Raw genomic sequence first — 27,007 nt, 5'->3', positions numbered from 1 at the left:
AGTCTGCTCAGAAAACCCTATAATAATTTGTCTTCAAGCAAAAACATTTCAAAAGAGGGTACACTCACATGCAGTGTCAAAAAAGATAGACAAAAGGGCTGTTTCCCCTCCCAAGCCAGAAAGTTTGCACGGGGCAGAAGTAGAGGGTTTGAACCCCCCTTGGACTTGCTGTTTGGTGTTAGGACAGTGCAATTGGGCTTGGGCAAGAGAAATAAAGGTTACAAGAATCTCAGGGATCAATCACTATGGATAAACACATGGAGACATTTAGGTCTTTTCTGGAATCAGAGAATCAAGGAAAGTTCACGAGGAAGCCAAAAGGGGATGAAGTTTTGAGGAAAGGGAAAGAAATCAGAGCCCATGGTGCAATAGGCACCAAAGGAGCTGGACACAGACAGGAGCAAAGCAAGCCCTGAGGGCTCCCAGGCAGCTCCGTTTGCTGCTTGGAGCAAATGGTTCACTGCTGGACTCAGGCATGGGCTGTCACCTCCAAGGAGAATGCTGAGGGCTGGCGTTTATGCTAAGCCAAGAGAAAATGAGCAATGGGGAGGGAGCAATGGGCTCAAAGAGGGACCAGAGAACTGTAGTGGCAGCCTGCCGGGGCAGCTGATGGACACATCCAGGCGTCCTGGGTAGGGCCCAGCAGCAGTGATGCTTTTCTGGAAACAGGGACCAAAAGGTGTCCCAGCCATCAGAGCCCAGTGGGTGAAACAAACCCTCATAAAAATACAAGCCAGCAGAAAAGCTTCAGCAACCCAGAAGAAGAGGTACAGAAAGGAATTAAAATGCTGAAAAGTCACCTTGAGCAGAGGCTCCTGAGCCACACTGGAAGGCAGCTGCCACATGGGACAGGGCCAGCCCGAGAACTTGGCACTTTTCAACCCTCTTTGGAGCCCACTGAGACCCAGACAGGAGACGAAAAGTTTTCACAGCTCAATTATTGCAGCCTCCTCCTCCTTCATCCCCAGCTTTGAGGAGAAAACATGCCAGGAGCCTTCTTTGGCTGATTTCAAGGCCACGTGCCTGCAGACGAGCCACGTGGGCTGCTTCACGGGGCCATTGTGAGCAGCTGTGTGTTGATGGAGCTGCAGGATTTACCCTCTGAAAAGAGACCAAGACATGACCCAGGAGGAGCATAGCACAAAGTCCCAGGTCTAACACAGTGCACAGGAATGGAAGGTAAATGAGGCAAACTGATAGTGCTCGCTGGGCTGATCCCAAAATGATGCTATACATTAAAACTTAGAACAACTCACAAGACCTTCAGTCAGGAGCTGGGCTCTGTTCCTCCTGCTGTAACAAAACCTAGATATATTGCAGTGGTGGAACTGCTTGCTTCACTCCTTAGCAGTGCCAAAGACAGAAGATGATTTACAAGACACTAGGAACAGCATCAAGAAAACAAACAAGAGACTTCAACTAGTCCTTGAGAATGGTTTAGCCATAACTCAGGCTCAGAAAGCACTGAAAAGCCTACGGGAAACTAAAGAGTAAGATAAGGGAAATCTAAGCACTCTTATTTACAAGACCTTTTCCCACAGCTGCCACCAATCTCAACAGCTTTAACGAGCTCCATTAAAATTTATTTGGGAAGCTTACAAAGGGGGCGCTGGCCAGAGGGGTTGGATCTGAAGGACCCGCACCAGATGGGTTTGCTGCAGGGTACAGCCTGGGGTAACTGGGCTCAGAGAAGATTGCTCCATGTATCCCACACGCAGGGCAGGCCACTGGAGAGGATGCAGCACAGCGAGGGTTTGCAGGCTCCTTTCCATGCCTGGGTGGTGTCCTGCTGCGATACTAAACTTTGAATGGGAGCTGCCGTATCGAGAAATTTCACAGTAAGACAGGGGCTGCCAGTCTGAGCCTGAACCAAAGCAGTTCCAAAGATTTACCTTGGACATACTACTGCTGACAGGGGGAAAAGTGATGGGCAGGCAGTGAGCTCACTGAGCTGCACCGGCTGCTCCTCCGCCACCAGGCTGACCGGTGCCAGCATTGCACAACCCCTGGGGAGACGGGGTAAGAAGGGAAATTGTTGCAGTGGGCACCTGAATGCAATTGAGCCTCTTCGGCAGTAGAAATGGCTCTCGTTCCTGTGCCCTGACTCAGCCTCCCAATGTTGCAAAATCCCTGTTCGTATCATATGCAGGTGGTAGGGTTTCCAATTTAGAAGCTGCATTGGAACAAGAACAGAAGAGGCACTCAGGGGTGAGTGCTTAACCTGGCACAAGCCTGCATTCAGCAGAGCGAGATTGCTGCCGTACCCAAAAGAAGCTCCCATCAGAGGCGTTGAGCACCACTTCCCCCATTCTCTGCAGGGAAAAGTCCTGGGTCAGGATCCGTCTTATGTCTCTGGGGTGCATGTTTAGAGATAGCAGCCACTAAAAGCAACTCTAAGGATCATAAAACCTGCAGTGGTGCAGGCCCCAACCCAAAGGCAATGACACTGGTGCTTGCTCCAGACAGTCCAATTGCACACACCATTCTCAGGGCAGCTCCATGTGAGGTGGGGATGGGCTGCAGGGATGCCAGCTGCAGAATCCACATTAGGAGTTTGTCTCCTTTTGGGAGAAAATGGGCACAGTCTGAACCTGAAACCAGCTGAGAGGGAAAACAGGACAGACAGCAGATCACCGCTGAGACCTAGATGGCAAGGAAGCAGGGTGGACCCTGATAAGGGGAGATGCTGGTGCTATGTGGGAGGTGAATATAAGGAGACAAATATCAATTAACTTTATCTCCTTGCCTCAATAATCAGATATCGGCACATGAGCCAGTCACCCATGGCTCTCGGTAGTCAACAAGACACCTCCAGAAGGAGGATGGGCACTGAGAGCTCAACACAAGGAGTCAGACGGAGCCGCTTACCTCAGCCACTGGCCCCAGGAGATGCCTGTCTGCAGCTGAGCTGATGGGAAAGGAGGTGTCATTCAGTAATGACAGCATTAACACCTAGGAAGAGAAAGCAGCCAAAAAGCAGAGTTACATTAGGATTAGTATTGGCAGCATTGCTATGAAAGAATGCCCAGAGGAGGGAGAGGGTTTTTGAGCCCTGGCTGCAAAGGGGCCAAGGACTGGCAGCATTTTGAGCATGACCAGCTTGGTGTTGCAGAGCAGGGACCTTTGCCCCATCTCAGTAAAGACAGAGGGTCGCCGCTCAGCGGCACCCGTCCCCTTTGCTGAGGGCTCTGGGGAGCTTATCCCACCCACAAGCAGTGATGGGGTAAGCGAGCTGCAAGGCGTCTTCGGGCGAGATGCCTCGGCTCTAACGGCACATGCAGGCAGACGCCGCTGTGCAAAGTGAACTTTATTCCATTTGCAAAACGACACAAGCTCCACACGCTGCCACTCGGCTGGCTGCCGGCTGTGGCTGTTGGGTCAAGCTTTGTCGGAGGGATCTGACTCACTTCTTGCATCAGACTTGCAAGAAAATGAGTCAGGGATAATCTCTAATATCCCAATCGGCCTCCCTACATCTCCTGCCTACGTTCAGCTCTATTTAGGGGGCTCTTGGGGAGCTGAATTTGAGGCTCATTCAGTACAAATGCAGGTGGGAAATGAAAGTTATCACTCAAGGAGGTTACCAAAAGAAAAAGAGACTAAGAGAGATGTACCAAGGAAGCATGGAGGAGTTTGCACAGGGTTGTTGCTGCTCCTAGTTCCCTGGAAGGCAGAGGACTGCATGGCATTTAGATGGGAGCACTGGTGCTCAGGAAAGCATTGCAGGACAAATCTCTGCTGGGATTGCCAGACCTATGACAGATTCAGTGAGTCCAGCAAGGAAACAGGATCTGTCCCTGATGGAGAAGGAGGAAACTGGGAGTGTGAAAATGAAGGGAATAGCAGGAGCCTGGGGGCAAGCTGTGTGCGAAGCAGAGGGGAAGGACTGGGACTTGGAGCTGTACAGAGGGAGCCCCAGCCTGCACCCATGGAGCAGGGAGGGCAGGGAACAGTAAAAGAGCCTCGTTACCCAAATGATGCCTTTCCCTCATCTCTTAGGGAGGAATCAGAGACTAGGACGAGATTGAGGAACTGCCAATCTGGAACAGAGCAGTGGTGCCTGCAGTCAAGTACCCAGCTTCCAGAAGAGGCAAATTTGGATGCTTTAGAGGAAAATCTTCGATAGCATCCCAGTTCCAGGAAGAGTGCAATACGTTGGGTGTTTACTCGTGTTGGGATAGCTGCAGAACCATAGCAGGGCAGACAGGCTATTTATAAGCGTATCAGATATCAGCTAAGCTCTTTGCACTTTCTATGGAGCATATATCAAGATTAACGAGAAGAAACATGGGCTGAGGGCAGCAAACAAGCAGAGGTTGGAGAAGAGGTGTCCTTTAATACAATGCAGATGGGAAAGAACAGCAGCTGGCCCTGTGCCCAGTGCTACTTCTAAGACCTCTCAAAGCTGAGGAAGATCACTTTATTACCAACACTGTGAGAAAGAAGGGTTGAAAATGCTGGGTTTGATGGCTTTGCATTATTAAATGGAGAATTGTTTGCTCCTAAATATATATACATATATATATATGCACACACACAAATCTATTCATAGATATTTCATTAAGCTCTTCTAAGTACATGCTGTGTGTAACAAAATAATAAGCCAGATAAAGAGTTAACTCTCTATAGATCTCCAAACCTACTAGGAGGGAGCTAGAATACAGATTTAAGCAGACAGAAGATGATACTTGTTCCAATTAATGTTCCAGCTAGCATCTGCTCTTTTTAATTAGTTGAAGTCTGGTTTTGTCTGGAGACAGAATTGCTGAGCAGAAGCGTGCTGGCTTCTTTTCTGCTTAGTTGGCTATTCTGATCTCTCTTGGTCTTTGGAAACTTTTTCTACACTTCACAGAGGCTAAAAACTATTGTGCACTGATATTTGTGTGTGCCCACAGGCTCTCTATAAGTTTCACTGCAACCAGCTTCCATCTGGAGGGAAAACAGGCACAGGAAGAGTTTTTACAGGTGTCCTCCCCACCACACACACATTTGTGCATTGCTTCACTTATCTGAGACTCAGTTTTCTTCTGCAAGCAAGAATTCCTGTTGAGCAGATGCAGGTGGATGGAGAAGGGTTCCCTAGGACCTGTTAACCTTCCTGTTTTGCTCGAAGCTTGCTGATCCTTCACCTCACCCTTTGTAACATGACCTTTGAGGATCTGCATGTTTCAATTACGCACAGATGAATAATTTACAAGCCACGGCTGTTGGGATAAACAAGCCCTTCTGCTCTGTCCAAGCACTAGACAGCTTGTCTTAAATTTCCCTCACTTTGCTGAAACCTCCACGACTTCAGCAGCATTCAAAAACTTTTAAAGGAGAAGCTGGTGAGGGAAAAGCAGGATGGCATATCACAGCAGCAAACAGCACTCACAGCAAGTATTCCTCTTATCTCTGAGCAGGGCACTGACCTGTTGTACAAACTCCAGGTAGGAAAGCCACTGGCAAAGCAACCTCAGATATAATATTTACCTAAGAGGAGACATTTCAGTGGAAAACAAGCTACAGGATCTGCTGACACCCTGGTGGAGAGAACAGCGGGCATTCACGCAGGTGCAGTCAATGGAATAGGAACAGGATGTGGAAACTTTCTAGCATTTCCAAGTAACAAGGCTGTTGTTGCATGAGGGGCATGTTTGCGCTGTCTGTGATTGCAGCTGAGCAGCTACGAGAAGCTGTGGATCTGGGGCTTGACCTGCCAGAGCCCCACCGTGCGGCATCAGAGGAGTCACTTGGTTTCTCTGCCCCACTACTCCATCCTTAAAGCAGGGAGGCAAACAGGCAGGTCCTGCAAGGAAACAGCCAGGCTGGCACCACATGTTTAGGAACTGTTTTGATGGGTACCTGCTGACGCCTAGTCCTCTGGCAAGGGAAACAGATCCCATGAGCTGCCCTGGGGATATAAGCTGCAGTTTAGGACCACAGATAACAACTCCTGTCAAAGCTTCTCTGGAGAAGACGGACAGGACCAAAACAGCTCAGCAGCAAAGTGAATAACTGGGTTGTTTTTTCTCTTTAATCCTTTCCACATGAGCAGAAAGGGTTTGGAGCCATAAAGCATGTGCTCTCTCTTGCAGCTCTCAGAAATCAGCCCTTTACTTTACAGATCCTTTTTGGTCAGATCCGTATGCCTCTACTGAAGGAAGGGAGCCTGCACCACCACCTGTTCTGCTAACAAAAAGCCACAGTTTTGCTATCTCCCTAAGCAGAGACTGGCACTGACAGGGCCAATCCCACCTTCCCCCCGCCTTTGATCACGGTGATCAAAATAAAAGGATTGTTTCCTCAGGCAGGGTATTTTTCAGCTGGACAGTCACAGCAGCTGTACTTTTGCCATGAAGCAAGGGCCAGGAAAACAGCTGGAACTGTGCCGTAAGAGCTTAATGTAAAATCATGAAGTTGCAACCTCAGGTTCCTGGGTCATTTGTCCCTGCAAATAGCAAGAATTTATAGCCCTTGTTATAGCCCTGGTTAGGAAAGTCTCCTTGGCTTCAGCTCCGTGGCTCTCTTTCCAATGGGCCAAGCACAAACTCCTAGGCCCCAGACGTACTTAGTTTTGAGGGAAATCTGGAACCACTTTTCAATTTGGGATTAGGTCTAAACAGGTATTCGGAACTGGCCTTGAAATCACAACTATGTCATGTATTTATCATCCTTACCAACAGAAGGCTGTGGAGCCACTCAGGGGCCCAAGCTCAGCCTCCCAGATCTCCTCCCCGCCACCTGGAGAGTCTGTGAAACATCCATTCTCCGAGGTTTTCAAAACAGCTGTGCAAGGCCTTCAGCAGCCTGATGTGACTTTGAAGTTGGCCTTGCTTGGAGCAAGAGGTTCGGCCTGAGACCTCCAGTGGTCTCTCCCAAGTGGTATTGTTCTGTGGTTCTGTCATCTTCAGCTGCATTTGCATCATGCTCTGCTAGCCCACTATCAGCAGACAGATCAGCAGGTGTCCCCACACTGACTAATCCAGGCCAGAAGTCAGAGAGCCTGAATCAACTGACGCTTCAGCGTTGGCTGCATTAGTTCAGGAGACAGAGCAAAGCCCAGAGCTTATCTGCATGCGGTTGTCTAAGAAGAGTACCACTGACAGTCATTGCAAGGGAGGATCCTTGCCACCATGGCACGTGCTAGAATAAGCTCTACGTTGCAAAAGAAGCTGGCCCAGGTCTGGAGAAGGTCCTAAAATACAGACAGCAGGGTATTTTCTCCTCTTCTCAGCAGGAAAGAGTCCACAAGCTCAGCAGAAAAAAGAGAGCATGAAGTACAAATCATTGAGCACTTGCTACTTGCTGTCCAAGTCATTACACAAGTACCCTCACAGCAAAAGGATGGATGACAGGGGCTGTCCTGTCATTTCCACATGTAAAAGTATTTATCAGCTTTCAACCACCAGATTGAATCCAGAATAATTCTTGTTGCAAGAATATCACAAATTCATCTTGGGTGAGGCAGCCCTGGAAGACACTGGGTGTGAGAATCAGTGGTAGGACTCAAAGACCTGCGTGAGTCCTGCTCCATCAGCTTGTTTGCAATGATGAGAGCTGAGCTCACAGGTCTTCTTGAAGAGCACCCTCTGGGGACACAGAGGATGGGCCAGGTTTTTCTTGGTGCTCATCATGTCTGGAGACCTCACCTGTATGGTAGAAGTGGGAAATACAGATCACTGTGCCAAATCCCTGTCCATGGCAATACAAGGTTGCTGCCACCTCGTGGCTGGCTCTGACCATCCAAAGGTCACCGGGCATGTTGTTCCAGCTGGAAAATTTTACATTAAGATAAAAATCCCTCCTAGAAGTAAGCTTCGGCTGGGGGTAAACAGCAGTGCCTATAGATAGACCCCATGGAACCAGGGCGCCTGGGTATCACAGCTTTGCTGTGCACATGAGGTCTTTTGCTTACCTTCTGCACTAGTTGCTTATCCCTGTTTGGGATGGCTCCAGCCCAAGTCATAGTACCTCTTTTTCTGTCAGGCCACCACTTCCTTGTGCCCCACAACCAAAGGAGACAAGGAAACATCCACAGTTTTGTCAAGAGGCCCTGGGTTTGCCGTGCACATGGAGCAGTTGGTATGTGTAGCAGTTCAGCACGGCCATTACAACAGTCAGGTGCTGGGAAGGAAGAAAATCTGCAGAGAAGCAGAGACATGCTTTAGCCCTAATGCTTGATCAGGTGGGATGGATATGGTCTCCCGTACTGTTTCTTTATGGCATCTTTCATTGAGCTGCGGTGCTGATGCAGGGATGTGTACTGTAAATAAAGCACAGAGGAGAACCACCTGGTCAGTGTTCCTCCCTGAGTCAGTGTCTATACAGAGCTCAGCGGTGTGTACAGACCTTGCAAGAAGGGTGTGAGCAGCTGTAATTTCCCCATCTCTTCGCCACAACCAACCTGAAGCTACTCCCCTCTGAGCAGGGAAAATGCACAAGAACAGTCACCCTAAGAGACCCGCCAGCAGAAAAGCACCCAGAAGCTCTAAGACCACACTGAAGCAAAGTGCTGGTTTCATCACCTTCAGTGGAACTCTTACACTTTGTGCTGTGGACACTCACTTGTGGATCCCTCCTCCTACCCCGTGTGCTACCTTGGAAATAGGTTCTGATTTCTTCTTCTTCCTCTTGGGATGTTCTGGGTTCTGCAGCCACACAATTCAGCAGGAAACAGAGGAACAAAAGCTCCAGAGAATGAAAAAGCTGCCAAACCATTTAGTATTCCTGTGCCATTTGCTGTTTACTAAGGCTTTTCCCCTTGTGTGGTACGTATTGTGTCTCACTTTGAAGAAACTGAAGCAGAATACTTAAATAAATGAGTTCCCCTTGAGAAGACTCCAGGCAATGGGGAGATGGCTGCTCAGTGACCTGTGCAGTATCCTGGGTACACAGGGAGTTTCCTGTAAAGATAAGACTACAAAGGAATATTTATTTATCTAGATACTTATTTAGCTTTCATCTCTGGCAGCATTTCTCAATCAGCCATTTCAAAATGTTTTGCCAACACTAATTAACCCTCACAGCACCTCTGTGCTAGTAGAGAAGACAAGCAACACCTTCAAGAAATAAATGAAAGGAGCAAAGAAATAACCATATCTTGCAATCCTAATCCCAGGTCCTAACAAAATCATCCCCTGAAAGCCCCCAAAACATCCTTCTGTTGGAAACACAAGAGGCAATCTGCAATTCTTATCATGTAGCCTGTCTTCCTCAGATCTGCACCAGGGAAGCACTGTCCAGACATTTAATAAGACCCAAAAATGCAGTGCCCTGAAGCTACATTGCACAACCCGGAAATCCCTAACGAGCTACAGCACCAGTCAGCTGCACAGCCTATGCCACCAAGCAGGCTTTCCCATGATGTGCACATGATATTTATTCCATTCATTAACTAAGTTAATGGTGGCCAAGAATAGACCCCAGATGTCCTTCTGGCCTTAAAAACTTCTTTGCCCTTAAGGAAACAAAGAGCCCAAGTGGCTTATGGCATGTGCAGGATACAAAGAAGGAACCAAAACTATGAAGAGCTTGTGCATTTCCAAGAATTCACAAAATACATCTCCGATTTTAAATAATTTCCCCAAACAGGAACAGAGATAAGCGTTTAGGAAGGATGGCACAGAATTGAGCAATGGTTATATAAATGCATCATTCATTGATGTAGAGATTACGCCAGACAGAGCTGTAGCTGTTCCAATGTCTTAGTCCTGTTATCTATTTCTGTGATGGCTACTGCTGTTACTACTACTGCAAATTTGCAGTTCTGTAATAAACTGGTATTTCTGAACAAAGGCCATTTGATCAGAAAAGTGCGTCTTAAATACATCTCATTCCTGAATTATTTTTTTGGTATTGGAAATTACTTTACAGTCTCATTTTTGATACATACTCCCAAGTACATTTGGAAATTTTCCCCAAATATACCAAAGATAGCACTTTTCTGCATCACTGCTAAAAATCAAAGTAATCATGTGCAGAATAAAGAGAAATTTCTTTCTTTATAAGCATTTTCCTTCTGTTGCCTGAATCCAATCTTTCAATAATCAGCAATCATGGAAAAGAACAATAACAATCAAATGAGAGTTTGCACTTACAGAAAATCATGCTATTTATTGCATGACTTATTCAGAGGGAGAAAGCTGTTTGGAAACCTATCTGTAAATGAAGGAAACTGCTATTTCCGAAAGCTGAAATTATATTAATAGAAAATCTAAAGAGTCTAGAGAAGAACATGGTCCATTTGGAATAGACTCAGTCTTTTCAGAAAAAGGAAAAAGAAAATATGGTATTTAAAGATCTTTCCCTTCTTAAAATATATTACTTTTTTCAACTGATAAAGTATCAAATCATCTTTCAAATTACGTGACTTTATGGAATGATTATTTGGGTTTCTATAGCATTATTGACTTGGGGAGAATCCAGTAAATGTCAGTTCATTCACCCACACCACGTCAGCCCTGAACTGAGACTGTTCACACCTTGTGAACAGAAAGACCAAAGCAGAGAAAAAAAAATGGTTCAAAGTCACATGGTGACTAAAAATTACAGTCACTTCCACAGTCCAGGGCTCCAACTCCCATCTCCTCAGCCCACTGCTTTGCTTGTTGAGACGAGGTTAAATGCCTGATTTCAGGCCAGGTGGATCAAAATAAAGAAACCCAGCAAGGGGGGAGCCTTTTACACCTGAGAAGTTTTCTCTCTTTACCATCCAGATGGCTGGTTTGTACTTAAGGGAGCTGCCTGCTTGGCAGACACATAGCATCACCTGTGTCGGGAAGCCTCCCGGGAAGACCCACCTGGCTCAGCCCTGTGCCATCAGGGCAGGGACGCTTGTCCCTGCTGCAGGGAACCTGGGCCAAGGCATCCCTTCCGTGCATGGGCTGGGTGCCACCCGACAGCAGGCGCAGGGGTTCCCATGGTAGCACAAACAGAAGGACAACAGCCGGAGCTGAGCCGAGCTGTGCTGCGTCTGCTGCACCGCATCCACAGCCGTCCACAGAGAGGAGCCCGGTGGAGGTCTCCTTTGGGTGAGAAGCCATAAAAATAAAGGGGTGAGGGCAACTGCAGCATTTTCTTTGCTTGTCAGCATCGGATATAACTGTGTTCAGACAAGCAAAGGTACTGGGGTGTTTCAGTGGGAAATCACACGCACTAACGGCCTCCTCCTCTGCGTGCCAGCTGGGAAATGGGACACATCTGTCCCTGCAATAGCTGCCCCACAGCTCAGAACTTGAAGCAATTTCCCAGTGAGCACGAGCCTTCTCTGTGAGTGATGTTATCATTTAAATTATTTGAGTATATAGCACATATGCTTATCACATACTCTGGGAACGTGGTGGATGGATTTTATTGTATTATTTTTAGAATTGTTTGCATGTTTACTTTGGCTTTGTTTTTTTTTTTGTTTTTTTTTTTACACAGCAGATTGGTGCTTGGAAAAATCACTGAATAAACGTTTCAGTAGATTAAAGCCATGAATGCCTTATCTTCTGATTCACATACTACTGGACATTGATGTGTAACTACTGAAACATAAAAGTGTCAGAAACAATGAAATATATGCCAAATGATTCTAGCAACAAAGTATTTTTCATTAGCATTATAGAGCTTAATAATTATAATTAGCACAACTTGCGCTTCTGTAGCTTTTGGCATTATTTCTAAAGTGCTGTGCAAACAATCTATTAAAAAAAAACAAACACCAAAACCAATATCCTCAAAACAAAAATACTTCAAAAAATGAATATTTATAAGTTAATCTTAGCAACAGGGCTTTGTATACTTTGTTAAGTGTATTACAAAGCACTTTTTATCTCAGGGAGCTTCTCTGACAAATTATTTGCAATATATCAGTATCTTCTGTCTAGTCCTGCTTTTCAGTCCCATTCCCTGTAGCAAAAGTTGGAATCAACCACTTGAACAAAAAGATTTTGATGAGAAGGTTTTGGGATTACAGAAGCCAAGGTGTGCACTAAGAGGGCTGAATGTTTGCTAGAACTGCTCTGTGTATTTCACAAAGTGTATTCATCTGAACATTGCCTTCCTACACCTGGCCTGATGGGTTTTTCCTCTAAAACTCACAACATCAGCAAGGTTTATGTTGTGGCAGGACACAGATGGCGGACCCCTAGAGAAAAAAATCCCATGAAGTTACACCCAGGTTCAGAGAGACATGAAATCTAAGTGAACAGTCAAGGATGCTTTTGGAAAAGGTACTTCAGGATCTGAAAAGCAGAGAGAAAACATTTGGGGCACATTCAAACAGCTTAAATTCTACCTCAGTCTCTGTCTCTCATCAATGCTGAAAGTTTGACACCTCTGAAGAATAAGATACTAATTGGGCAGCTGCAGAAACACAGCCAGTAGAAAACACAAAGCACCAAGGACGTACGTGGAAATTAGGCCAGATGAGTTTAGCTCAAAATACATGAAAACTGGAGGCTGTTCAGAGCAAATAATGATGCTTTAAAATAGCCTTAAAACTAGTGCAAGCGGAAGAGGATATTTTCTGCTGTGTCTTATACCAGTGTGGATCAGGAATGGTCCCAGCAGCAGAATTACATCAATTGAACTAATACCTCCCTGGACCCAGCTTGCTGCCTTTGTTGATTACAGGGTAACTGTAACAATGATCTATCTGTTCTTTGTGAGTGAGATCATTACAATTATGTCTTTTCCCCTAGGACCTACAGCAAAGACTACAAAAGAGATTGGATTCAGAGAAACAAAACGCTAACCTTCAACAGTTTGCCAGCCTAAAATTAAACACGAATCAGTTCCCTACAGCATGTCTGTGTTGTCCAGCAGTCATTCAGCCTTATCACAAGAAACCCACAGTACTGGAGCAATTTCTGGTAAGAGCTTTAGGGAGTAAAAATGTTGCTTGTGAACCAGCATGGGCAGATGAAAGCATGGGTTTAGATCAGAACTGGAGCTGTGAATGGAACAAGAAAAGGCAAGGGACTCAAGCTGCTTATTGCCTCCAAATTGTTTTGTCTTTGCTTTCCTATCATTGCGTATGTAAGGAGGACTCTTGTTTTACACAGCCTTCACATCAGCCAAGGATCAGCATCTCCTGTTTGGTGTCAGAACACAAACATTTTCCAGTTTGCTGAAGCTTTTTTTAATTCCCCCAGATGCAAAAAGCTCAGTGGTTAAGATCCAGAAAGCCCCTAGGCCGTCACTGCATCACTTACTGGCAGGTCCCAATTGATTGATTTGTTTATGATTTTCTTTGGGCCAGGGTCAACGATGCCATCTCCACATGAAGAGTCAATCTCTGAAAGTCTCTCTTCCAAACCTGCAATGGAAACATACCTTGGGCTGTCAGGTAAGGTCATGATGCTCTGGCAGCTTTTTGTGGTTAGGTCAAAGGAGAGGTCTGTGTTCATACTCTTCTGCTCATGATCAGGTTAGACTAACTCCCAAAAGCTTCAGGAAAAGTTCTGCCTGAGGAAAACAATGAACAAATACTTCAATAAATGAGGTTTGGAAACAGGAAGATGGACTGTAAGGGAACACAGCTCTTGCTCTGCCATCAACAGCTCCTCAGAGAAGGGCACAGGAATTAGTCTGGTCTCTGATAGATCTCCTAGTCGAGCCAAGATCTGAGGTCCTTCCTGAGTTTTTATTGGTCTCTCAGACACTGATTTTACCTTGAGCATTTACCCAGGCTGACTTTATATCACAGTATTAAATCATGAACCAGAGTCTTCCTGCACAGGGGCAAAAAGCATTCTGCTCTTCAGACTTGGGCCTGGCTAAAGCTTTCCTGATTTACAGATAAACCAATTCTTTTGAGGCTTTGACAATTAACTAAAAGCTTATATTTATATTAACAGGTATGACCTATGTATAATACTTTTCCAATTACCTCTCCTGAGGACTAGGTACCTACCAGTTACAAGAGAGCTGGAGAACGTCCAAACAATTGACACTTGTTATATTGGGGCTTCTAATCTTGGAGTGGGATTGTTAAATGCTAATGTTAAATGTTAAAGTAGGCAGTCAGCTGTCACCACCAGCCAGAGGCATACATTGTCTTGGATCAGGAGATGTGCTGCTGTGGTCCAGCACAGCAGTGTCCCTTTGCACTAGGTCCTGACGTTCTGCCTTGCACTTTCTACATCTTTGTCTATTTCTTGCAGAATTCCCAGAAGAAAATGAAAACCCAATGAAAAATCCTTTTACAATTCCTCCAGATCTTGATGTTTTCTTAATAAGGGACAAGGAAAGAAAAAAGGCTAAGGAGGTATGTACACGTTTTACACCTGTGTATATAGAAGGGGCTCACTAGGGGAGGCAACCAACTAATACAAAATGAGACCAAAGTTTACTGCATGAGAGAAACAACACCTGCCATATTCAGCTGAGAGTCCCCCAGATCAGCTACAAGTCCACTGAGGTCCATGATGAAAGATTACGCTTACCAAGGGCAAACGTGAGCATAGGCTTGCTGGTCACTAGTGCACTAGCCTGGAGAGCTGGGTCCGTGGAACATCTTTCTTCCTTATTTCCACTGTGGATTTTCCCTAGGGCATGTGATCCAAGTGGAGTAGGAAGCATGGAGAGCTTATGGTGCCCCTGAGAGGCCCGAGAATTTAGACGATTGCAGAAGCCAGGCAGTAGTGTGGAAGCAAGAGGTTTTTGTTTCTAAATCACAAAGGGAAGGCTCCAGACAAGCTTAGCCAAGTCTCCTCACCTCACCAAATGATGACTGATAGTCTGTGTTCAGCTTAGGTTCAATGTCACAATGTAAATATGGGGAAAGGCCTAGTAGGAAGTGCACTAAGGATGTCTGCTGCCTGATGTCCTCAGCCTAACCCAGGCCCACACTGAGCAGGGAGCAATGAATTATAGACTTCAGCCCACAGCTTTGACTGTGGGCTGAAATCTGTAATTAATAAATAAGACATCCTCAATTCAAACCTGAGGGTTTACATGCCTGTGTGAAGGCTGGCTGAGGTGGTACTGACCGTGGGCTGTCCTGTTCCCTTTGACTAGGGGAAGGATGAACCTCTGATAATTTTCATTCTGTCCCAGGAATAAACCAGGAAGGAAAAATGAGGACATTGAGTGGGTACAAACTGTCACAGCTAGTGGCTGGATGCAGAACGCAAAATCAACAAACTAATGAGAACAGATACTAAGAAAAGAAACTAAGTGTTTTGGTTGCACCAAGAGGGGGTATCACTGAGATCAGTCAGATAAACCAGGCAAACAGGCATCAGCAGGGTATCAGTTGCTGCTAATTTCTAGACTGTGAATAACCACTGATGTCATAAAAAACCACAGCAGACAAAACACATTATCAAGCTGTCCGCATAACTGCCTCCTCCTCGTAGGAACGTGAAAAGATGAAGACCATGAAAATCCATGAGAAAATGACATACTCCACTAAAGTAAAAGCAAAGCAAAAAGGGTTCAGGAAAGCTCTGCAAAAGGAGGAGGAAGAAGAAAACAGCAAACAGGCAACAGATGAAGAGAGACTGAAAGCTCTTCAGGAGTGTCTTTCGTGGAAGATAGCCATTAAAAAAGGTAGGGAACAGTTACCGTCTTTGTAGCAGTGCTGCTCAGCTGGATAACAGACTACATCAAAAGTCACCCAGGGGATGGGACTAGCAGTTTGCTCTAGCTGACTTTAGTGAGCTCTTGCAGACACAGTAGTTATCTGCTGCATCTTTCTAGCCCTTGTGTGGCTAGGCTGTCTCCGTCTCGTGCATTTACATATGCAGCAGGTGTCACCACCACAGTAGCTGGGGTTCTGCCATCCCCTGTGGCCACAACAGTAGCTGGGAGTCCTGGGAAGCAGCACAGTAGTCAGCTGAGATTTTGGTGGACCTTGTGTCATGGAGACATTTCCACTAAAATCGACATTTAGGTTAGCTTAGTAGACATGACCCTAAATTCCTGCCTCTAATGTGGGGAATAGCTTTGCCAACTGAGCCTAACTGATGTCAAAATGGTAATAAAATAATTGGTATTGCTGCCTTCTGTGCCAACCACATCCATGCTCACAGCAGCCACCATATTCACTGTTCTTTGCATGACCATATCCCCCCCAAGTCTGATGAACTTCTTGTCTTTGTTTCAGATTACCCACTAGAAAAGGAGACCTTCCGCAACTACATAAATGACAGAAGAGAAGTATTTTTACTTGAGGTACTTGGCTTTCTTTAAGGACGTTGTTCTCTGATCACTTAATTATTCTTCCCTGTGTTGCTTTTTCCTCCCATTGCATAGATGTTACACTAGTAGAGCATACATGAGACCTCATGAACTGATTGTCCAAACCCTGTGTTAGAGGCTCTTAATCTATACATAGGCCAGCAACCCACAACTAAGAAGTGAACATAGGTCACTCACACCACCCAGTGGCAGCCATCCAACGATTTCCCCTTCATTTACAAGATGTGCAGATACACTGACCTTTTGGCTTTTGCTGTACCATACGTAGTTTATAGCTGGGAGCCTTTACGAAACCAAAATATGGGAGCCGTGCTGGAATATCCCCATTATTCACCCTTATTGCTTTACTAAAACACCACTGAATCAATCTTTATCAGCTAGGAGTTAATTCAGTGCTGGGACTTTTTGATTCTGCCTTCAGTTTCACCACTTATTTGTTGTGTTATCTCTGAAACACCTCCTGGCCTCTGTGTACCGAGTTTGCACTAAGACATATCTTGGTTTGAAATCCTTACCCTCTCTGCCAACAACTAGAAGGCAAAAAGGGAAGCAAGAACGAAGCCAAAACACCACACAATTAACACCAATGAACTGATTTGCCTTTATGGGTTCATTTCAGTATGCCATGGCAGTGAAGAGAGAGGAGATTCAAAGGTTGGAGAACATAGCAGAGAAAGAGGAAAAAAAGCTGGAAAAGGCTGAACACCGCCTGGAGAAGGATATTGCCACGTTTGATGAGTTCCTGAAGGAGAACCACAGAAATTCTGTTCACGCCCTGAAAATGTAAAGGACGTTGAGGGAACCACACATATACTCTTTTGCATAGGACAGCAAGTTTTTTGCTTGACCTCCCCTGAGGGTTTGGACTAGCATCCAACCTCAAATTCTGTGTGTCTGGGTTTTCCCAGAGTTACAGTCCCAGTAGCATTTTCTCCCCACACATTCAATGAAACATGAAGGAATCAATAGTAGGGGAATCATCTTATTGCAAACACCCTCGATTTGGCTGCAGTGAAGAACCTAAAATTGTCTCCACCGCTTCTGTTCTCACAACACCCTTATGACAGGCAGATTCTTCTTCCCAACCCGTCACAGCAGGAACAGTTCCCTACGAGAAGCAAGTTGGGCACTTTGGTCCATTACAGGTATCATAAAAGCAGAACAGCAAGTGATGCTCAGCAGCAGCCCAGTTAGGGACCCCTTGAACAGAAAGGGGACCCCACAAACCCTTTACCAAGGCAAGTGGGACCTTCAGGCAGGAGCCAAGTGTCACCTGTGGTACATCTGTACCATTAAAAATATATACATTTATAGGATTCCTCCCCATCTTTGATCTGTTTTATATGCATCACAGCTTACTACCTGCTTATCGCTAAATTGTTTCATGGCTTATTTTGTTGCATTCTAGCGCTGAAAAAGAATCTGCAGCAAAGACAAAGAAAATAACAGAGATCCTGATGATCAATTCCCAAATAAATAGTCTCCAAAGGTAAGAGCAGCACATTATTCTTGCTCAACCTTTAACAGCCCCTACAGCACTATACCCTTACAGTCCTTGGGGAGGGGAGGGAAGTTCAGAAAACAGTACTATTTCAAAAGTCAAAACATTTCAGTGATTTCTAGACAAAACATTAGAGCTTTTGTTTTCCAGATACTGATTTTGTTCTCTAAAACAATTTAACAGTTTAACAAGTTTAACAGTATTTTAAAAAAGAACTAATCTGAAACCAAAATGAAATGCCTAGTCTCAGATTAAAAACAAATAAAAACTACAGCAAGGCATTTTAATAGTGTCTTTAAAAATGATAATTCCCATGACAAGCGGAGCTGGCAAGATTTGTATTAATTTTTCAAGTAAAAATTCTATTATTTGGCATCAAAGCTATAAAATGTGGCTTGGGGGTTGATTCACTGACTGAAAGACTGAGTTTTTTTTAGAGGCAGCAGGAGCACTTGGTAATACATTAATTACTCACTTTGTTAAATGCTGCCATGCTCCCTCCTATGGGCAGCGTGCAGGGAGCAGGTATTTCTTTCCTGAGGTGACAGATACTTGGGGGAAAGTAAAAGAGCTGAACCAGTTATCACCTACCAGCCAAGGCACAATACCTCATCACATGCATCTTTTGAGCCCTTCTGAAGTAAAACAGATATCTAATGAAGGTAACTTGACTGCTTTATTTTAATATCCCTTCTTGGTGTTTGCTCACACTGAGCTCAGAGCCAGGTCAGGTCCTTTAATCTCACCACTTCCATCTTCCACACCAAAGGTGACACAGGCCACATCAAACCCCTGGAGATACCTGCAGAGCGTGGGTGCTCTCTGCTGGCTTCCCAAGGCGCAGGTGCTGAAGTTTGGGTTGGACAAGACAGCAAAATGGAAGCATTTCTTTTCTTCTAAATGTACATCTCTGCCTCTTCATCACAATTGACACCATCAGAGTGTATTTTAATATCCATCGGTGTATTTTGACACTGGCCAAGCTGCAGATGGCAGCTGGTCACCACTCCTATCAGAGATATGTGGGCAAGGGAGATCTCTGTTCACTCCCTTCTAGCTGCACAGGCCTTGCAGGGTTGACAGATGTAAAAACTGAGCTCCAAGACCTGCTGCTCAGATTTCAAGACTCTTCTGGAGATGTGGGCAAAATGCTGCAGCTTTGACATCAGGTAACTCTCTCTGGACATGTGCAATTAGACCTGAACTTGTCTGCCTGTTTTTCAGGCTGGCCAGATGCCAGTCAGCCAGACAAACTTTCCTAGTATTGTTCCTGTATTAGTAAGCCCAGTGCCACAGAAGAGGTCTGCCCACAGAGATGTGACCAGAGGGATTTCAGATGAGGAACTGCAGCGCAGGTTCACATTTGTCTGTGTGTGTCCACAAGGACATGTGCCTTCTTGTCCCTTTTCTGAGTGGAGCTGACTGTCAAGAGTTAGAAAGAACCTGCTCAAACAGGGGCTTTCCTTCTTGCTAACACACTTTGCCCACTTCTCTCACCCTAGTGAAATATCCAGATTTGAGAATACTCTGCAAGAGTACAAGATCTACAAGGACTTCCTCTATCAGCTATCTCCAAAAGAGTGGCAGGAGGAACGTGTAAAAAAGCACACAAAGCAGTTGAATACAGCCTCCAAAGCTAACCAAGAAAGCGCCTCTCCTCTCAACGCTGATGAAGAGGGTAAGTGCCATGGAAAAGCTCCCCACTCCTCAGCAGGCCAGCTCCATGCTCTAAATGTACACCTCTTCTGGTGTTCAGGCCCAGGCCTGACAGCTGGGTTAATGCTGCCTGTCTGTACACTACAGGTTATACAGATGCATCAAGTTCTCTGCTGTCTGCAGAAAGTTTGAATTTAAAGCTGTTATGTGAGATCAGGCCACAACTCAAAAGCCTCCTGAAGCCTTTCTCGACAAAAAAGAAGTAAGTACAAGACAACAAAAAACAACAGTCAAGTAATATGGAGAACACTCAACTGAGAATCAGGAAGATAAAACCTACTCCTCACCTTCGCTCTCAGCATGCATAGGTCTGGGTCTTATTGGAACAAATCAACATATCAGATGTTCCAAAGATGTGCAAGTCAATACTTGTACACCTACCCCAAAAAAGCTCCATCCCCAAATCCTCTGATAAGAGCCTGCACAGGGTTTGGGCCCTAAGGTGACCCTAGGAGGAATCATAGACCTTGGGCTGGAGCAAAGCTTCTCTGTGGCCTGTTTGTGGCTGGGTTACTGGTTCCCGCTGTTGGCCACATCAATCCCATCAATGAGGTCCACATTGCATTGACCACCTGCTTTCAATAAGAGACTTCCATAACACGGGCAAGCCCAGACTGAGCAGTGGAGAGCAGGTGAGAGTAAGAGACAAGAAGGGCCCACTCTTTTTTTTTTTTTTTTTTGGAAGGCAAATTGAACAGTTGCCTGGAAATGCAAAGCATGGGCTTGTGGTGATTCTATAGCCTCCTGAGGCCAAAAAACACCTGGTTAGCAGTAGAGTTTAAGCCAAGTCTCTACCTGCAGGGCCAGCTCCTCGGCCTCCCCTCAGAGCACTGCAGGTGCCAGGCCCTCCCAAGCGGGGCTGCTTTGTGCCACCCCTTGTGTTGCCACTGCAATTACTGGGCTGCTGCCATGTGGCAGAAACAATAAATACGCAAGTGGGTCTGGCACGAAAACCATGCAAACTGAGGTTTTTCACCCCTCCCATAGCCCCGGGGCAATAGGTGCGAATGAAGGCAATGAGCAGACTGCTGCCAGTGCCAGAGAGGCTCCTCTTGCCTTGCTTTTGCAGCTCAGGCTCATCCCTGGGGCTGAGCAGGGAAGAAAGAGACTGCAGTGCTGGTAAATGGCAGATGGCTGTGCAGAAGAAGCACTTAACAGCCTTCTCCAAGGGCAAGTAAAAACTGCAGACTCCTGTGGTGGCCACAGCATGTTGTTCGGGAGCAGTAGCACACTCCACACAAAGCTTTCTCTACATTTACTGTGCTGCTGTGTCTTTTTAACAAGTCTTTTGCCTCAGCCTTCTCATTACCCAAGAGCCCAGCTTCCCACCACATTTAAAGGCATTTGGATCAACACCCTCAGGTCAGGCTCCTCTGTTGAGTTCTCACCCTGCTGGCCAGCAGAGCCTGGAGCAGCTCAAAAAACATCTTGCCTGAGGACAGACACAGCTCCTACAGTGCATCTTGGTGTGGCCTCTAGCTCCTACTGATGCCCAAGCAGCCCACAGACAAATGGGGGGCAAACCTGCAAACATTCAAAGGACTATTCAGGAGCAAACAGCCAACACACAACGGAAAGGGAAGCTGTCAGCTACCTGCAGCTGAAACTAGAAGTTGTTTGAGGCGTCAGTGTTGGCTAGTTGCCATGTTCATGCTATACTAACAAGGTCTCCTTTGAGCTGTCATTTCTCTAAGAGCCTGATACACAAAATGCTTTTTCAGAAGTTCACGGGAGGAGCGAGAGAGCAAACCCTGCTCAGATGAAGAAGATGAGGTCAGAAGTCTTTATACTGAAACATTTACACTTTGTTCTGTGTCATTTATTGATGTTATTAATTTCTCTCACCTTCTAACCATTCATTATGGGGTTGAGGTGTTATTGTGGCCACTAATTGTAAATGTATGTTTATATATTCATAAACATTCATGTTTTTAGAAACCTTCATTATAAGTATCTTCATATAACTTTCCTCCGCTGCTTTCCAAAAACCCACCATCACTTCAAAGCTTGCCAACCCACAACAAGATGATATGACATGTCACAACAGGAGGTTTTGAGATTAGCAACGTTACCGTTTTATGTCCAAAACCGAAGTTTTCTCACTCAGATGTTTGCATCACTTTTTACTTCCCGAAATTCAACTTGGTGCAGCTACTGAGGTAGTGTCAAGCTAAACACCTGGCAGGAAAGTAGGAGACATTTGTACGTGGACAGCCAGGTACCTCTTTACATGCAAGAACAGTTTGACAGCTGGGGCTGAATAAGCTCTTCACTTGCTTTATTTCAGTTTGTGCCTGTTTTCTACCATCTGTGCAAAAACTGAAGTAAGAGCTTCCACTGTTTTACATCAGTTGAATGAAATTAAGGCAAAGCTAACAGCATCACCACCCCAAATCAGCCAGTGCAATAAGGCACACAGACTTTGTGTAAGTCTTGCCTCTCTCTTCAAGTAAGCCTTACCTCCCTCTTTTCTTGAGTTCATCACATTGGCTGAAGATCACAAATCACATAAACCTTCTCCATAACAAGGCAAGGCTTCAGAGACAGGCCTGGTCCTAGAGAAGAGACAGAAGGTTTCAGGAGTCAAAAATCAATGCCCAGAGTTGGGTGCAGAGCACTCAGCTTTCTGTAGCCACAGCCCCTCCAGCCCACACTGCCATAAGAAACCAGAGAGCCACTCTGCTGAGCAACAAAACTTCTTTAACCTAGGGCAGGGTCTACTTGGTAGTTTCCCCTAAGTAAATGCATTTTTTTCTTTAAAGGGAATATAGTCATGTCTGAGGATCATGCTTGGCTGTCCTGCTGGGGGGAGCCACAAATAACTCCAGTAGGCAAAGGCACTGGTGGGCATTTCCCTCTTTCCTCATTGTGCAGTTTGATCTGGAACAGAGAGAGAGGAGTCACAAAATCATTTTATTTGGATATTAAACTACTGTTATGTTCCAAAGTTTTAGGAAACTTCTCTCTCTCTGGGATTGAACTAGTTACAAACAGCATGTTGTTTAGGCAAAGTTTTTCCAGAAAAATAATACTTTTTTCAAGTCTTTTCAATTTTTTTTTTTCAACACAGTTGATAAAACAAACAAGCAACAACAACAAAAAACACAAGGAAACTTTAGGGCACCTTCTTCCAGTCTCAAATCAAAGCAGCAGAACTAGAACAAGCAGAGGGCAAAAACTCATCACATGTGCTTCCCTCTCCAGGAGCCTGAGCTATATTTTACTGATCCCCAACAACTGCTGTCTATTTTCACGGAGATGGAGGAAGAGAACTTGTCCTTCATCCAGAATTCCCAGGAGATGGAAGAAAGTTTGGATGAGCTCCAAAACACTTTCATCACCACACACCAAAGAACGTAAGTGTGATCCTGCAATTCTGTGAGTGATGGGAATGGGGTCCCTGTGCCCCGGCTTTCAAGCACAAGTGACCCCCCTCCATCTACTAGCACCTTCCCACCAGGCTGCCTAGTCCTCAAGGCACAGGCCGGAGAACTGATGCAATTAGCATTCTGTGGGGTACACACGCCAGGAAGTATCATGTAATTCTCATAAGAAAAGATCAAAGCAAGTAACAATGAACCTGGAGCGATCCAGACCAGCATCTGTTTTGACTCAATGCAAACCCTTCCCAGAGGAAGCCAGCAGGGAACCCGAGTGTAATTGCAGCACAGTATTTGTACGGCAGGTAGGCACACCTATTCCCATTTGCAGTGCACCTTAACCCCTTGTGAATGTTTTTAAATGCAGTCTACTTCCTGCATCAACTCATTAGAAATTCTCAAGTGTTATTTAGCTATGCTATTTCTCCATCCCCCACACCGACACAGGAACTGTTATTCCAGAAAACCCAAAGCTCTCTGCTCTCAGAGCTACAGTGCAAGCTGTCCAGAAATGGCATGTAGTGTTACCTCCATCTGCCGGCAGCAGGAGGGATGGTCCTGGGCTGGAAAGCAGAAGAGCAGCCAAGGGGTTCTGAGATGCCTTTTTCAAAATACCTCCCTTCTCTTCTGGCCTAGGGAGCAGGAGATAGGACAGCTGAAGCAGGATGTGGTCAACCTCAAATCCACCATCGCCAAAGAAGAAGAGAGGGCAGCAGATCTGAAGCACAGAGTTCAAGTCTTTTCTTCTGAAGAACACAACACTGATGTCCAGGTACTCCTTGAGATCAAGGCAAGGTGGGATAGCATGGCAACGAGCAGTTCCTCTCCACTGACTATAATCATCCTGGGTAAAAAGGGACAGAGGGCTGGGATCAGCACTTTTCTCAGCAGTGGAGCTGCAGCAAGGGCAGGTTTGGGGCACAGTGCAGGCAGCAAACTGGGACAAATGTGCCCACACCACGCAGCTGCCATGAGGGGGGAGGAAAACCCACAGAGGCACCCAGGCTGCTGCAACCTGGCCTGGGCCACAGCAAAGCTGGGATGAGGAGGCCAACATAAGAACAGCTCAATACAGCCATCCACCCCAGGCACTGCAAAGCAAATTGAGAAGCAAACAACTGAGTTTTGTTGAGGGAATTGAAATCTACTGGTTTCCTTTTCTATTCTTTTGAAGGGATGTGGTGTTTCTACTGGGCAGAAGCTCACTGGTGCATCTCACCTTATCTCCTCTTATCCCTAGGACAAAATGCTCACAAGCTTGAACAAAAAGGTGCAGGAGGTCTATAACCAGTGCATTGGAGACAATGAGGCAAACCTGACGACACTGCAGATGCTGGCAGCGATAGAAAAACGGCTCAACAATTTATTGGACAACCTGGAGAGAGTCCCACCAGAAAAGATAGCACAGATTGAGAAAGCCAAAGAAAAAGAAAGGAGGATAAGGTAAAACAAGACTCTCTGGAAACAGGTCCTCTATTTTTAAACATTGAGGGTCAAAAGCAAAACCACTGAAAGAACTAAATTTTTCAAATCAACCCTGGTAACTAACAGAAATATGACTGCCCAGATAACCAATAGATCCCATTTTACTCCTGTGTTGCTTCAAATTCATGGTACTGACAACTCTTCATCAGCAAACAGCAGCCACAGCTACGTTAGAAAAGACCTGGAAGGTGCCTGTGTTCTGAACTGAAAGGTAAAATCTAGAAAAAGATTAAAAAAAAAAAAAAAAAGTCTTCTGAGCAAATTTGATGAGAACTGTAATTTTAAGAAGACAATTTGCATTAACAGTTAAAGTAATTGGATAGAAAATTAATTCTCTGTATAAGTACATAAGAATTTTTGGCAGCTACACCAGTTTCTAAATGTTTCTCCTACAGAACTCTAAATTTAACTTGTGCTTTTTAATGGAAATAATAGCCAGTTAATACAATAAATTCAGGTTTTGAGACATTGCTATTGCTTCAGTTACCCACCTGAAAGTTCCCCTTGCAAACTGCAAAGAGAGCTGGAATAAATGGAGAGCTGACTGGATCTGGCCATTCCCAGGTGAACCAGATTAATCAGAAGATAAAGTAGTTTGAGCATTTAAAGCCAGAACAGTGACATTCTGCTCCTGCTTAGTTTCTTTCTCTGTATTTTTCTTCACCTTTGTAGTAGAAAGGGTGCAATACTTCTTCCTGATGTTCTGTGAATGATTTTGCACTCGTAACTGACAAACGAAACAAGACACACACATAGCGTGCTCTGGGGATGGAAGAGAGGAACCCAGGAAGGAATCTGACCAACCCCTACTCCTGCCTCCACACCCCCCATGCCAAAAAACACCATTCAAAGATCATTTAAAATCCAACATCATCTATACTCAACCCCCACACTCCATTGCTCTTACGCTGTTAGAGGACACATATATCAAAAGGGTACTCTGTGTAGCCACATCTCTGTGTAGCCATGCACGTTTAAATCCTTTTTTCATTCCCTTCAAAAGGTTCAGAGAGGAAAAGCTAAAGCAACAGAAGAAGCTGCAGGAGGAAAGATTGCAACGGGCCCTGGAAAGAGCACAGGCAACCGTAATAATAAAGGTCAGTGCAATAATCCATAGGAATATCTTGTCTCCATAGCCTGCCTCAGAGAAATTGGGGATACCCTCAAGCATTCAAGGGAAGAGCTGTTGCAAGGAGGCCTCCACAGCTGCATGGGGATGACACCCATGCTCAGGTGTAGGCCAGTTTACAGGATTCATATAATTTAAAACAACTGTGAGAAGGAAGCTGTGCAGAGTTATTCCAGTTCTGTGTCCTTCTACTGTCTTCCCATTCTTGTGCCTTGATCATGTGGTCCTCTCCATTGCTTGCCAATTTTCTCATTAAGCTCATTTCAACTTGATAATCTGGCAATATTAAAAAGAAAAAAAAATAAAAGAAAATAAAAGAAAAAAAAAAGAAAAAAGGCAGAAAAATCAGCAAAGGAGAAAGGAGGCAACAGTAGGACATCCTGCAGCAGCAGCAAGCCCCTAGACCAGCTCGGCTGTATCCTCAAGCCCTACTTTTTGGTGCATAGTCCTCATCACAACAATCCAAGACTTCCCTCCTTAGGGGTATGTGCAGAACCACAGGCCAGGGCTCCTGCTGCACACCAAGTGAGCACATTTCACAGGTCAACGTGACCGTGAGGGCAGCCCAGCTCTGCCACACACCAAGCTGGTGCCAGGACAGGTGACCAAGAACAGGCACCATGAGTCCCTGCTACTTTACCGAATATACAACAGTTCTGCAGGCTCCCTCAGATTCCAACTTCCCACCTTCTTGGAGCAGTACTAATAAGGCTTTAATCAGAAAACAGCTGCAGGAACATCTACAGTCTTTATAGAAGCTGAAGTACTAGCACATGAATCATCTTCAGGTGCTTGACGCTTACACTTTAATAGAAAAAACATGCTGAATAGACACATTCAAGCCTGCCTAGAAAGCAGCCAGCAAAGGGCCATGGCTCCAGGCAGCAGGAGAACCCCATGGTGTGAAGCAGCTGTAGCAGGAGCCACAGGGCTCATAGATGCTGCTCAGCACAACACCAATGTGCACGGCCTCTGCTTTCTCTGCAGCCTGGCAAGAAGCTGATGTTCCGCTCCAGCCCACCCACCAAGAAGGAAAAGAAGAAGCGCAGCCAAGAACAAATGGATAAGGAGAAGGAAGAACTACTCTATTATTTCACTTGACAGCACAGCCTTTGCTATACCACGTAGGGCTGATAATCATTCTAGAAAAAAAGGTTTTCCTAGATTTAGTCTGTTAAGAGTCTAAGCCATTTACTCAGTGAATGAACTTCAATGAAATTCCGTATCTTATACCACAAGATCCCAGGGAAAAGAGCTAGTGACAGGTAAATATTTTTTAGCCCCCGATTTTTTGCTTACGGAAATAAAATTTTCTCTCATTTCATTGCAGGCAACAATGTTTTTCTCATTCAGTTCTTGAAGCAGAAAGCTTTATTCCTAAAAAGCTGACTAGTGAGATTTATCACAATAACGATTTTTTTGTTATGGTAGAACTAAGTCAGGCACTTACCAGACATCTATTAAAGTCACAAACGTGGTGAATGACTATAAAAACAGAGGCTATCCCTTAGCCTAAAGGATGGGTTTTGTTATATATCAATAACTTGAGCAAATGAAAAAAGCTATACAGAAACCAAGCTATTGACCATTAGCTTTATGTCAGATGCATCCATACAAAGAACA

General features: G+C 45.2%; 1 protein-coding gene and 2 long non-coding RNA genes across 5 annotated transcripts; 2 read left to right on the top strand and 1 right to left on the bottom strand.

Annotated features, from left to right (window-relative positions):
- Positions 1-1,127: 1,127 nt before the first annotated feature.
- LOC137862436 (uncharacterized) lies at positions 1,128-6,872 on the top strand. Its single transcript, XR_011100268.1, has 2 exons — positions 1,128-2,208; positions 2,759-6,872. It is a non-coding gene; the product is annotated as an uncharacterized lncRNA (long non-coding RNA).
- A 4,490-nt stretch (positions 6,873-11,362) lies between these two features.
- On the bottom strand, positions 11,363-23,792 carry LOC137862272 (uncharacterized). 2 transcript variants are annotated; one of them, XR_011100157.1, is made up of 4 exons: positions 23,299-23,792; positions 21,851-21,945; positions 21,511-21,568; positions 11,363-13,274 (listed from the first exon to the last, which is right to left on the bottom strand). It is a non-coding gene; the product is annotated as an uncharacterized lncRNA (long non-coding RNA). The 2 variants fall into 2 exon arrangements; XR_011100156.1 differs by having other exon boundaries at positions 11,363-13,430; positions 21,518-21,568.
- Positions 12,699-26,964, top strand: CFAP100 (cilia and flagella associated protein 100). Of its 2 annotated transcripts, none has more exons than XM_068694126.1 (15): positions 12,699-12,839; positions 13,229-13,315; positions 14,133-14,236; positions 15,330-15,522; positions 16,079-16,146; positions 16,793-16,956; positions 17,582-17,662; positions 19,177-19,352; positions 19,478-19,592; positions 21,115-21,163; positions 22,595-22,746; positions 23,407-23,542; positions 24,011-24,213; positions 25,259-25,352; positions 26,372-26,964. In XM_068694126.1, the coding sequence occupies exons 1-15, from the start codon at positions 12,773-12,775 to the stop codon at positions 26,483-26,485; spliced, it is 1,803 nt and encodes a 600-aa protein (XP_068550227.1). In that variant the 5' UTR covers positions 12,699-12,772; the 3' UTR covers positions 26,486-26,964. The 2 variants fall into 2 exon arrangements, with proteins under 2 accessions (XP_068550227.1, XP_068550226.1); XM_068694125.1 differs by having other exon boundaries at positions 21,112-21,163.
- The last annotated feature ends 43 nt before the right edge of the window (positions 26,965-27,007 follow it).

The sequence above is a fragment of the Anas acuta genome, chromosome 11 (assembly GCF_963932015.1).
Source record: "Anas acuta chromosome 11, bAnaAcu1.1, whole genome shotgun sequence".
Classification (NCBI taxonomy): domain Eukaryota; kingdom Metazoa; phylum Chordata; class Aves; order Anseriformes; family Anatidae; genus Anas; species Anas acuta.
The sequence above is the reverse complement of the archived record's forward strand: the minus strand, read 5'-3'. Positions and strand labels throughout refer to the sequence as shown.